Here is a 13,644-nt window from a genome sequence, read left to right as displayed (position 1 = left end):
GCGTAGCCTAAGGTACGCCCAGCGTACCAGGTGGAGTCCGCGTCCAAAACACGCCTATGAGTACGCGCATCATACTCTTTAGTACGCCCAGCGTACTCATTTGCTATGGTCTACTTTTAAGGGCTAAACAAGACAACTTAGAAAGAAGGAAGGGTTAAACGGATATACCTGAATTTCGGGATGTTACAATTCTCCCCCACTAGAACCAGACTTCGCCCTCGAAGTCTCATGCCGCAAACAACTCCGGATGCTGCTCCCGCATCTCTGACTCTGGCTCCCAAGTCAGCTCGGACCCTCTCTGATGTTGCCACTGGACCTGAACCAGGGGCACCTCCTTGTTCCTCAGAACCTTGATCTTTCGATCCACAATCGCGATTGGCCTCTCAACATAATTCAGGCTCGCATCCACCTGATTGTCCTCTAGCGGTACAACTGCCGTCTCGTCGGCAATATACTTCCTCAACCGAGACACGTGGAAAGTATCATGAATCTGGATCAGCTCTGTAGGTAGCTCCAAACGGTATGCTACCCTGCCCACCCTAGCGGTCACCCTGAAAGGACCAATGTACCGGGGTCCCAGCTTGCCCCTCTTCCGGAATCGGATCACTCCTTTCCAAGGAGACACTTTCAGGAGTACGAAGTCTCCCACCTGGAACTCGAGCTCGGACCGTCGCCTATCCGCATAACTCTTCTGGCGACTCTGAGCTGTCAACAACCTCTGTCTGACCTGCTGTATCTGCTCTGTCGTCTGAAGCACTATCTCAGTGCTGCCCATCACTCGCTGCCCTACCTCTCCCCAGCAGATGGGAGTCCGACACCTCCTCTCATACAACAACTCGAAGGGAGGCATACCAATACTTGAATGGTGGCTGTTGTTATAGGAAAACTCAGCCAACGGCAAATACGTGTCCCAACCTCCTCCGAAGTCCAACATACATGCTCGAGGCATGTCCTCGAGCGTCTGAATCGTCCGCTCACTCTGTCTGTCCGTCTGTGGGTGGTAAGCGGTACTGAAATGCAGCCTCGTGCCCAACTCCTCATGGAACTTCTTCCAGAACCTGGAAGTGAAATGTACATCTCGATCCGACACAATCGAGATCGACACTCCATGCCGCGATACCACCTCTCTCACATACAACTCTGCCAGCCTCTCAGCGGAAGAGCTCTCACTGATAGCAAGAAAGTGAGCGCTCTTCGTCAGTCGGTCGACGATCACCCAAATTGCATCGACACCCCTCGCGGTCCTCGGCAATTTGGTGATAAAATCCATGGAAATATGTTCCCACTTCCACTAGGGAATCTCAAGTTGCTGCAACTTGCCATGCGGACGCTGGTGCTCGGCCTTAACCTTGCGATATGTCAAACACCTCTCAACGAACCAAGCAACATCCCTCTTCATACAGGGCCACCAGTAGTCTCTTTTCAGTTCCAAATACATCTTAGTGGCCCCGGGATGGATCGAGAACCCCGATCTATGCGCCTCCTCCATCAGAATGGTACGTGCCCCGCCCACGAACGGCACTCAAATCCGACCCTGAAAGGTCATAAGCCCTCGGCTATCGGTAATGAACTCAGATATCTGCCCGATCACCCGCTCTCTCTTGCGGTTCTCCGGTCTCACAGCCTCTGCCTGGGCCCCTCGAATGGTATCCAACACCAGAGTCATCACCGTCAACCTCAAACAAACGTCTCGTATCGGGGCACTCTCCGCCCTACGGCTCAGGGCATCGGCCACCACGTTAGCCTTGCCCGGGTGGTACAGGATCTCATAATCATAATCCTTTACCACATCCAACCATCTCCTCTGGCGCATATTTAGGTTGGGCTGATCCATCAAATACTTCAAGCTCTTGTGGTCCGTGTATATGGTACACCGAACCCCATACAAATAGTGACGCCAGATCTTGACGGCGAACACCACGGCCCCCAACTCCAAATCGTGGGTGGGATATCTCACCTTGTGAGGCTTCAGCTGCCTCGATGCGTACGCTATCACGTGCCCTCTCTGCATAAGCACCGCACCCAAACCCGATATCGATGCGTCACAATACACCACAAAATCCTCCATCCCCTCCGGAAGGGCTAACACTGGGGCCTCGCATAATCTCTAGCGAAGAGTCTCAAATGAGGCATGGCTGCTCTGGACCCCATCTGAAAGCCATGCCCTTCCAGATCAAACTCGTGAGAGGAACGACAATCTTGGAGAAATCCCTGATAAATCTCCGATAATAGCCGGCCAACCCCAAAAAACTCCTGATCTCGGTAGGGGATCTCGGCACCTCCCAATTCATCACCGCCTCAATCATGGCTGGGTCGACCAATATCCCATTCTGATTAATGAGATGCCCCAAGAACTGGACCTCTCGTAACCAGAAATCACACTTGGAGAATTTGGCGTAAAGCCTCTCCGATCTCAAAACTCCGAGAATCTCTCTCAAATGCTCCTCATGCTGCTCTCTGGATCTCGAGTACACCAATATATCGTCGATGAACACGATCACCGATCGATCCAACATCGGCCTGCACACCCGGTTCATGAGATCCATGAACGCTGCCGGTGCATTGGTGAACCCAAAAGGCATCACCACGAACTCGTAATGCCCATAACGAGTCCTGAACGCCGTCTTCTGGATATCCTCATCTCGCACCCTCATCTGATGATATCCAGACCTCAAATCAATCTTGGAGAACCAAGACGCTCCCTGCAACTAATCGAACAGATCATTGATCCTCGGTAAGGGGTAACGGTTCTTGACCGTCAACTTGTTCAACTCCCGGTAATCAATGCACATCCGGTGTGAACCATCCTTTTTCTTGACAAAAAGGATCGGCGCTCCCCACGGCGAGCTACTCGGTCGAATAAACCCCTTCCCCAGCAGCTCCTGAAGCTGTGAGGATAACTCATGTATCTCTGGCGGCGCAAGGCGATAGGTTGCCTTGGCAATAGGTGCCGCTCCCGGGACTAAATCGATACGAAACTCCACCTGCCTCTCAGGAGGCACACCCGGCAACTCCTCGAGGAAAACGTTCGGGAACTCTCGCACTATTGGTACATCACCAACCGAACTCGGCCTCTCCGCGGCCACTCGCGTGTCCATCACATACGCCACAAACCCACTACAGCCCTGTTGTAGACTCTGCCTCGCTCTAGCAGCCGAACAAAATGCTGACCCGGAACGGGTACCCTCGCCGTACACCATAAGTACTCCCCCACTAGGGTCTCGTATGGTCACCAGCTGTCGCTCACAGTCGATAACCGCTCCAAACCTGCTGAACCAGTCCATGCCTACTATAACACAGACATCCCCCATCGCAATCGGGACCAGATCTATCGGAAACTCAACACCAAAGATCTCGAGTACACATCCTCGAATCACCTCAGTAGCATATACCGCTCACTCGTCAGCTATGGAAACTCGCAGAGGTCGACTCAACGCCTCTCGACAGATACCGATGTGCTGACTAAAGGCTAACGACACAAAAGATCGACTCGCACCCGAGTCAAATAACACCAAAACAGGTACAGAACTCACAAGAAAAGTACATACTCATATCATAATATAAGAACAATATCTCAAACTCAAAATAAATAGATGAAAGAATACATACCAGCCACAACATCGGGCGCTGCGCGGACCTCCTCCGCTGTCAACTGGAAGGCTCTCCCGCGAGCCTTTGGCGCCTCGGCCTTCACTGGCCGACTCTCAGTAGCTCGTACGGCAGCAGGGGCAGATCCATGCGGTGCTCCCTGTGCCGACCCCCGCAGCTGTGGACATTCGGCCTTCTGATGTCCAGTCTGGTTGCAGTGGAAGCACACTGCAAATCCCTTGGGGCAATCCTTAGCCATGTGCCCCTCCTTGCCATACTTGTAGCAAGACCCTGCTCGACAAATCCCCTCGTGGCTCTTGCCGCACTTGCCACAAGTGCGGCCCTTCTGGTTCCCTGATCTCGAATCGGCGGGCTTTGCCCGCTTGGCTGCCGGCTGGGACTGTGCCGGCTGCCGATCCCTCCCTTGAGACTCCGCCTCCTCCCTGGCCTGAGTCTCAAGCTCAATCTCCCTCTTCCGAGCATTTGCCTGAAGCTCGGCAAATGTCCGGTACGTCGAGTTCGCCATGAACTCGCGAATGTCCCTCCTCAGAATACTCAAATATCGACTCATGCGTGCCTGCTCCGTAGACACATGCTCAGGGCAAAACATCGCCCTCTCGTGAAACATCCTGGTAATCGTAGTAACAGACTCAGTACCCTGCTTGAGGGTCAAGAACTCCTGGGCCAACCGTTCCTTTTCCACCGGGGGAACGTACTCATCTCGAAACATATCGGTGAACCTCTCCCAGGTCACCGCGACAAGCTCTGCAGAAGTGAAGTGTGCTGTCACGAACTTCCACCAGTCCTTCGCTCCCAAGCGAAGCTGGTTCAGTGTGAACCATACCCTCAGATGCTCCGGACATGAACATGTGTAAAAGCACCCCTCAATGTCAAAGATCCATCTCATCGCAGCTATCGGATCCTGAGTCCCATCAAACTCTGGTGGCTTCGTATTGCTGAACTCTCAGAACAGCAACGAGTCACCCCCCTGCGGACTGGCAGCAGCAACGGCTGCGGTGGCCGCAACAACAGCAGCATCAGTAAGAGCAGTGTACCGCTCATCAAAAGTCTCGATCAGAGTGGTCTTGATAGACCCAAACATCTCCGGTATCTCAGCTCGGATGGCCGCAGCCACCTCCTCATGAATCAACCTGCGAATCTCCTCATCACTAACACAGCTGCTCTCAGGCGTGTGGCGTGTCCCAACCATGATGCCTCTGAAATATAACATAAAAATATCAGAGACTCGCTCGAGTGTAATCGCACTCGATAACTCAACCCTACTTGCTCCCTAGTACCCTAAGGATTCTTACTTGGACTACGCACTGATCTGGTGTCTTCAGTAGTACGGGCCCTATACTACCGTCCACACCGCATCAGTATTCACCCCAAGTCCTCCTCCTAGGATCCCAGATCACAAGTACTCTAATCTCGCTATACATTGGCTACTCTCCAGTAGACCTCTCATAAACTCCTCGCTGCTACCTACTCACTCTCATGCATCTCACTGCAGCAGTAATCTCCTAGGCTAAGGCATCACAAATCAGGCCACTCTAGTCCTAATATGAGTACCTAGCCTACTCTAGCATGCATAACATATCATATCGTATCTCATAAAACATAATGTAAGGGTATTTTGGGAAATCACCGTTCGGGCGCTGGCTGACCGTACACACTACTCTGCTCTGTTCGTTTCAAAACCTTTTACTCTTTTTAGAAAAATTGTTTTATTGTAAAAAAAATTCTTCAAATCCTCAGTTTGAGTTCAGATACGCCCGAAGGTGCATCCGAATCCCTCAAACCAAGGCTCTGATACCAACTTGTAACGACGTAAATTTTCAAAACAATTTTTCATTTTTCGAATAACATAAATATCATTTAACATTCTCAAATCTCATGTTCAACATCTGTCATCAAAATAAAACATATCCCAAGATCACAAATAAAATCCTCTGTCTGTGTGTACGGATCATGCCGGCGCCTTCCCGCGATCGTCACTAGTACCTGAAACACATAACACGTAACACTGTAAGCATAAATGCTTAGTGAGTTCCCTAAAATACCACATACAACACATATTAGCCACTCGAGGCTATAACTCTGTATGACCCTCTGGTCAAAGTGTCTCAGTGGGACCCTCCAGTCCCATAACTCTGTGGACCCTCTGGTCCTAACTCTGTGGACCTTTCCGTCCTAACTCTGTAAACTCTGAATCACACATAGCACAGAATCACATAGATATTACATCATATAATAGCATACAACATACTCTGTCACATAACTCTAATTACCACTCTAGGTAAAGTATAGTGAGAAGACTCACCTCGCGTAATTCGGTAAATCTCGAACTCGGTAATACTGGTCTAGCCCCCGCCTAATCACATGGAACAATTACTCTAATCAATAAAACTCTCAAAGGCTAGACTAATCCCTCTCTAAGTTCTCTCAGAAGGGTAAAAGACCATTTTACCCCTCTTATGGCTCAAAGATCCAATCATTGACTAAACCCTAAAAGTCAACAAAATTCAACCCTCCGGGTTACGCTGCACGTACCAAATCTGTACGCTGGGCATACCCGACGACTTCACAGGATCGGGGAACGCGACCCCCTACGTTGCGCGTACTCCGATTACGCCCCGCTAACTCCCAGTTTCATACTCCTTTTGATTTTTGGGTCTTAAATGGTTAAGACATATACCCAAATTTCATATCTGACTTCTCTAAGATCACTTAATCCATAAAGTTGGAACCTTTAAGCCTTTGCATGGCTGTAAAGGTCACTAATCACTCTACCACCTTTCCTCTTCCCTCATAAATCCTAGATCTCATGCATGGCTTAATATTCACGTCCAAGATTGGATTTTTATGAACCCTCAACTCATAATACTCTGAAATATAGTAGATCTAAGCTTATGGAGACCTTTTGCTCATAAAGTCTCCACCTTGGGACCAAAAACCCTAAAAATTGGTCCATGAAGCACAAATTAACAATAACAAGGAAAGCTCTGAGCTTTTTACCTCCAAGTGAAGCTCTTCCCTCTGTATAACTCAGATCCAAGCTTGCAATCCAACTTCTAGCCTTCACAAGAACCTCCTCTTCTTTTTCACTAACACACAAAGGCACTTTTAGCTCAAGAACACTCACACACAAGCTTAGAACGAAGGTTGGCTCTCTTTTAGGGTTTCACTCTCTCAAATGGTGCTGAGGATAAGACCATAGCTTTCTTTATATAGGGCTCAAGTCTCACTTAGGGTTTTGAGTCTGGACCCGCTACGCCCAGCGTAGCCTAAGGTACGCCCAACGTACCGGGTGGAGTCCGCGTCCAAAACATGCCCATGAGTACGCGCAGCGTGCTATTTAGTACGCCCAACGTACTCATTTGCCATGGTCTACTTTTAAGGGCTAAACAAGACAACTTAGAAAGAAGGAAGGGTTAAACGGATATACCTGAATTTCGGGATGTTACAAAAAAACACCACGTAGATGGTAGCTCTGGACCTGAACGGACGTGGAGTAAGTTCAAAGTGGTGGAATGAGTAAATGGATCAGAAAAGAATGGCGGTGCAGAAGGATCGAGAAGGAATGATCGACCCAATACAAATAACATAAAAAGGGACGAAATTGCAACTTTAAGAAAAAACCGGGCAATTCCATCAATATGTATTGAACTTTATTTAGTTTAAAAAAAACGTAAAAAAGAAATTCCAAAATGGTTAATAGGCAAAATAGAAGGACCAATTATGTCAAACCCTTTAGTTTAAAAAAAGAGAGAAAAAAAATTCCAAAATAGTTAATAGGCAAAAAAGAAGGACCAATTATGTCAAACCCTTAGGAACTTTACTGTTCCTAAGGGAACCTAATATATATATATATATATATATATATATATATATATATATATATATATATATATATATATATATATATATATATATATATATATATATATACACGACAAAACTTAAGCTTGAAGGACTAGACATGTAATTTTGTCTTGACAAAATTGCAAAAATGGTCCCTGTGGTTGACAAATTTATATGCTTTTGGTCCAAAACAAAATGTTGGTGCAACACTAGTCCAAAATTAGATCTTTCTACTGTTTTTGCTCTCTATACACTTGAAAAGACAATTTTGCCCTTATAAACTTATGTTTTTAATTTTCTTTAATTACTGAAACACATATGTTAATTTATTTCTATTTTTTTAACTTCAAAAAATAAAAAGGGGTCTACCCACCATTTCTCTTTCCCTCTCTCTAGAAAAACGCACACACGAACTCAAGAAAGAACATATCACCACTAGTGGTCGCCACCATCACCACCGATTGCTACCACCATTCGCCATCATCACCATTGACTGCCACCATTGTCCACCATAAACATCCAATCCCACCTTCACCCCCCATCTTTCCTTCCTCATGCCCGATAAAACTTCCCCATCAACACTGCCCTTCTAATCGATTGGATCTATCCCTACCTAATGGTGGTGACGTCAAAAATCTGAAATTAAAAAGAACGGGAGGAAGAGACAGTGGTATAGAGAAATAATGTTTAAGGTTGACAAACCAAATCGAAAATGATTTTCAGATTCGATTTTAGTGGAAATTTCGATGTGGACTTCAATTTTCAGATTTAAGTTCACCAGGAAGCACCGTTGTGGTGAATCGACTCAGCCATCAACAACTTCATCGATCTGGGTGGAGGTCGATGCAAGTGGAGAAGGAAATGGGCGAAGATGGAGGTTTGGGATAACAACCATCTTGAAGGCATAGGAGATGAAGATGCAGACACCGGAAGAATCTCCATCGAAAAAGCTTGCTCCGACAAAGTCGACGCCGGTAAAGCCAAGGTTTAAGTAGAAGATTTGGTGGTGGCGATGTGGGTTTGAATTTGTTTCTGGTGCTGATGGTTCCAACTGGGAAGATAACATGAGAGAGAGAGAGAGAGAGTTTATTTTGTTTTTGTTTTTCATTTTATTATAAGAATAAAAAAATAAATAAAAGAAATTAAAATATAATTATTTAAGGGGCATATTAGTCATTTTAGGTGGGATGTGGACCAAAAACACAAGAAAATATAATCATAGGGACCAAAATCACACAATGTATTTAAAATTGGACTAGTAGTACACCAACATTTCGTTTTGGACCAAAACTACAGAATTTTGCCAAGAACCATTTTTATAATTTTGTCTTTTGTCTTAGATCCTTTAATTTGATGCGTCATCAGGTACTCATAAAGAAAATCACAATTTTTCAAGACTTCCCATGAATCAAAATCTTAAAACTAGCTATTTCACAAACTTTAGATCCACGGTTTTGATAACATGCATATGTTATTCCATATTTTATGGACAAACGTGGCAGTTCACATCTCGAAACGTGTCATCTCACAATACATTCTCTCTGCCACGTGTATCTTTCACCGCCAATTCGATCTTTATGTCGCCCGTATATATCCTCTTCCTCTCTACTTCTTCCCATCCACTACACTTTGTTACAACACTCTTTCTTTCTTATACTCATTACATTCATCGACGATATAATGGCTATCAGATTTGACAAGACCACCGTGGCGTTCGTGGCGGTTGTGGTGTTGTTACTGGCCGTCATATGCAGCGGCAAGGCAACAACCGACGAGATAAAGTATGATGAAGCCAAAACAAAAGCAGCCCATGCTGGAGATGAAGCAGTAGAAGCTGGTAGGGACGCCAAAGAGTCTTCAGATTCGTGGGCTGGGTGGGCCAAAGACAAAATCTCCGAAGGTCTAGGCCTCCGTTCAGAGGAAGCCAAGGATGCTGGTCACCGAGCGTCCGATGCTATCATTGATTCCGCCAAGTCTGCCAAAGACAAGATCCCTGGTTACTTTCTTTCTTTACTACTTTTTTTTCCGATCAATTAGTTGAAGCCAGAAACAAGAAATTATGAACGTTTCATTGACAGGAACCGGAGAATATGGTGCGGAAAAAGCTGAAGAAATGATGCATAATGCCGGTGAGAGGACCAGAGATTTGAAGAACAGAGCTTCTCAGGAGGCGGAGTCTGCCAAGGACACGTCCTACGAGAAGGCACAAAGGGCTAAAGAAAGTGCAGATGCGGCATTCAATAAGGCCAAAGAAGGTGCAGGATCCACGAAGGATGCGACGTACGAGAAAGCTCAAAGTGTGAAAGAAGGTGCAGGCTCCATGAAAGATGCGAGCTATGAGAAGTTGCAGAACGCGAAAGAAAGCGCAGGATCAGTGAAGGATGCTACCTACGAGAAGGTGCACAGTGCAAAAGAAGGAGCAGGATCGGTGGCAGAGAAGGCTAAAGAAGGTGCAGAAGGGGTGGCGAAGAAGGTGGTAGAGGGTGGCGAAGAAGGTCTGGAGTGGGCCAAGGAGAAAGCAAAACGAGGGTACGAAGCGACGAAGAAGAAAGTAGGAGAGGGTTTGGAGTCGGCGAAAGAGGCGATGGGAAACAAGTACGAGGAGGCAGCTGAACCTCATAGGCAGAAAGCACACGACTTTAAGGAAAATGTCGTGCTACGTGGTCGCTCTTGGGATGAGGAGCTTTGAGTTTTTGCAGTTGTTTTCTGTTTTGCTTTTATGTTTGGTATACGTGTGCTATTTGGTAAGATGGATAAGTTGACGATGTATATATAAATGAATCTTAGTCGAACGCCAAGATCCACTGACCACTTGCCTCGTCTTGATATGAAGTCAATGACCCGTCTTACGCGTATACGCAAGTGTTCCAATAAGGTATACGACTAATCCTTGCATAATAAATAAGATTTTCGTCGTGGCATTGGCAATATTTAATGGTTCTGGAGAGTTATTCGTTGCATATATCCACTAGTACAAAACGTACTTCATAGCGCGACGGTAAACCGTATTAAAAAGTTATTTTGTATTAAGGCGGGAAAAGTTATTTCGAATTAAGGCGGAGGGTACATAGGGAATCTTCCCTCAACTTTTGTCTCATTTTTCAATTTTAGGCATATAACGTAAATACATGGATATAATGGATATAGGTAAACTTAAGTATATTATACATATACGGCTATCCTTTATCTTATGAAAAGGAAAACTATACATGAGAGGTAGAAAGAATTACAATCTCCATCCCACCTAAAATTCTAGGAATTCTTTGATAGTTAGAATAAATTCGTATACCCGGCCGACTGATCCGTTTTAAATTTAAAAGATTTTTATAAGTTTTTTTTCCTATTTCGTCTATGTCGTAGGGTTAAAACCAAAAAAGATTCGATGTTTTCTCACATTTTCGATAAAACCCTCTCGTAAAAGTATTTTAACAATACTTTGGCTGATATTCCCTCAACTTTTGCCTCGTTTTTCTTTGGGTTAATGACCTAGAAAGGTAACGAATTTTTGTCTTTGTCCATATTTAGGTAACCATGTTCTTTATTTGACCGTTGAACTTGTTTGACCTGTTCAAAATAAAGTAATATGACCGGTAATTACGGTAATATTACCCAATTATTAACAGGTTAAACAAGTTTATTGGTCAAATATATACGAAAAAAAAAACATGGTTACCTAAATACGGACAAAAACCAAAGTTTCTTACCCGTTTTGGTAATACTGGACAAGAACCGTCTTAGGGACTTTGTGCCCTGGGATCAGGTTCCGACAGTCAATGAACAATTAGGTTAGGCTTGGTCTAACCTAGTTTAGTCCCGGCTAGTCATGGGCTAAGCTGTGTTGCTCAATCTTTAAAATACATACAACCTAGCCCCTTAAGCGTATACAACCTAACCCCTAAACTGGGTTGGCCCAAGACTTAACCATCTCCTCATACACAAGACCGAACAACTCAATTTCATTTCAAATCAATGGATCTTATGACTACTTGCACTTAACATAAAGAACCCAATATTACCAAAATAGGTAAGTAACTTTGGTTTTTGTCCAAATTTAGGTAACTAGGGATGAGCATATGGACCGGAGAACCGGCCGGAACCGGCACCGGAACCGGAACCCGATGGAACCGGTCGGGCTGGGACCGACACTATAATGTTGTCAATTTTTGGAACCTGGAACCGGTAAGAACCGGTCATTGGAACCGGCCCAAAACCGGGAACCGGACCGGACAACCTTTAAAAAAAAACCCACGGCTTTTGAGTTTTGAGGTTTGGATTTCTGAATTGGACGTAAAAAAAAAAAAGCAATACGAAGCTTTAAATATCTTCTTTAAACTTCAACTTAATATGTATTAAGAAAACATATCGATTAAATATCTTCTTTAAACACTTAAGTTATACTTTTGAAACTTAACTTTTTAATATTCATTAACCTATTACAAATCATAAAGCTTCACTGTTTCTAACACATAATTAAGCTTCTTTGGTTTGTAACTAAATAATTCGGTTGCATGGATGTTAAAGTAATAAGCTCATCACACATATATTTAAACAAATACCATTTAATATGTACACTAATTTATTAAATAAACTATAACCACATATGTAGCTACGTCATCATGAAATTCATCTTAAACATTAATTCCTTAACCCAACAGGACACCCTCAAACAACCTAATAATCAATTTCTTTCTTTGGGAATATGACTTATTAAGGTAATTAACTTTTCGGTATGTTCACATCCGGGTAACTATCCTTTTTTTGTACACATCTAGGTAACAAACTTGTTGGAAGTGTTCACATATGACAATTATGACATGCTATAGCAGGTTAAATCCTAGATATGAACGCTTTCAACAAGTTCGTTACCTAGATGTGTACAAAAAAAATAGTTACCCAAATATGAACAAAACGAAAAGTAAATATTAAATTACACGAATGGTCCCTGTGGTTTGGGAGAATTTGTGTTTTTTGTCCCTAACTTATTTTTTTAACTTGGATGGTCCCTATTGTTTATTTTTGTTGCGCGTTTGGTCTCTGTCTTTCCTAAAAAGACTATTGTGCCATTATTAATTTATTTTTTTAATTAATTTTCTTATTTATGTATTTATTTTTTACATATTTAAAAAAATTAATAGACCCCACATATTTGTATCTCTCCTCGGATGATCCATACTGTTTATTTTTAATTAATTTATTTTTTAAACTCGGATGGTCCCTACGAACTTGGTCTCTGTCTTACCTAAAAAGACTATTGTGCCCTTATTAATTAATTTTTTTTAATTAATTTTCTTGTTTATGTACTTATGCTTTATATATTTAAGAAAATTTAGTAGACCCCACACATCTGTATCTCCTCCCCATCCCATCTCTCATCCTTCTCAACTTCTATTTATTTTCCATCTTTAGTGATATTGACGTCTTCATCATCCCTTCTTTTTTCGGTCCTTCAACTCCGTCGAATCAACACCACAACCCACTAAAGATGAAGAGACAGTAGGTTATGGTGTTGGTTCGCCAGAGTTGAAGTACCAAAAAAAGAAGGATGGTGAAGACGTCAATGTTACTAAAGATGGAAAAGAAATAGAAGTTGGGGACGATGAGAGATGGGATGTTGACCGGTAAGACCCAATTTAAAGTTCTCAAATGCGGTTTCAGGTTTACGGTGAGGAGATACACATATGTGGGGTATATTAAAAAATAAATTAATAATGACATAATAGTCTTTTTAGGAAAGACAGGGACCAAACGCGCCACAAAAATAAACAATAGGGACCATCCAAGTTAAAAAAATAAGTTAGGGACCAAAAACATAAATTCTCCCAAACCACAGGGACCATTCGTGTAATTTAATATTTACTTTTCGTTTTGTTCATATTTGGGTAACTACTTTTTTTTGTATACATCTAGGTAACGAACTTGTTGAAAACGTTCACATCTAGGATTTAACCTGCTATAGCAGGTCATAATAGTCATATGTGAACACTTCCAACAAGTTTGTTACCTACATGTGTACAAAAAAAAGATAGTTACCCAGATGTGAACATACTGAAAAGTTAATTACCTTAATAAGTCATATTCCCTCTTTCTTTTAAACCCTCCGATTAAATATATTTTTTTAAAACAAAAGTCCTCTCACTGACCCAATTATATTATATTTAATTTTAAAACAAAAGTCCTCTCACTGACCCAATT

General features: G+C 43.5%; 1 protein-coding gene across 1 annotated transcript; it reads left to right on the top strand.

The window, feature by feature from the left end:
- Window positions 1-9,080: 9,080 nt before the first annotated feature.
- On the top strand, window positions 9,081-10,244 carry LOC145120175 (Late embryogenesis abundant protein (LEA) family protein). Its single transcript, XM_079055985.1, has 2 exons — window positions 9,081-9,448; window positions 9,531-10,244. Exons 1-2 carry the CDS (start codon window positions 9,133-9,135, stop codon window positions 10,139-10,141), a joined length of 927 nt encoding a protein of 308 aa, XP_078912111.1. The 5' UTR covers window positions 9,081-9,132; the 3' UTR covers window positions 10,142-10,244.
- Window positions 10,245-13,644: the final 3,400 nt, after the last annotated feature.

Source organism: Lactuca virosa, chromosome 6 (assembly GCF_052849685.1).
Source record: "Lactuca virosa cultivar CGN04683 chromosome 6, Lactuca_virosa_CGN04683_v6, whole genome shotgun sequence".
In the NCBI taxonomy this organism is placed as follows: Eukaryota; Viridiplantae; Streptophyta; class Magnoliopsida; order Asterales; family Asteraceae; genus Lactuca; species Lactuca virosa.
This window is presented reverse-complemented; position numbering and strand designations above follow the sequence as displayed.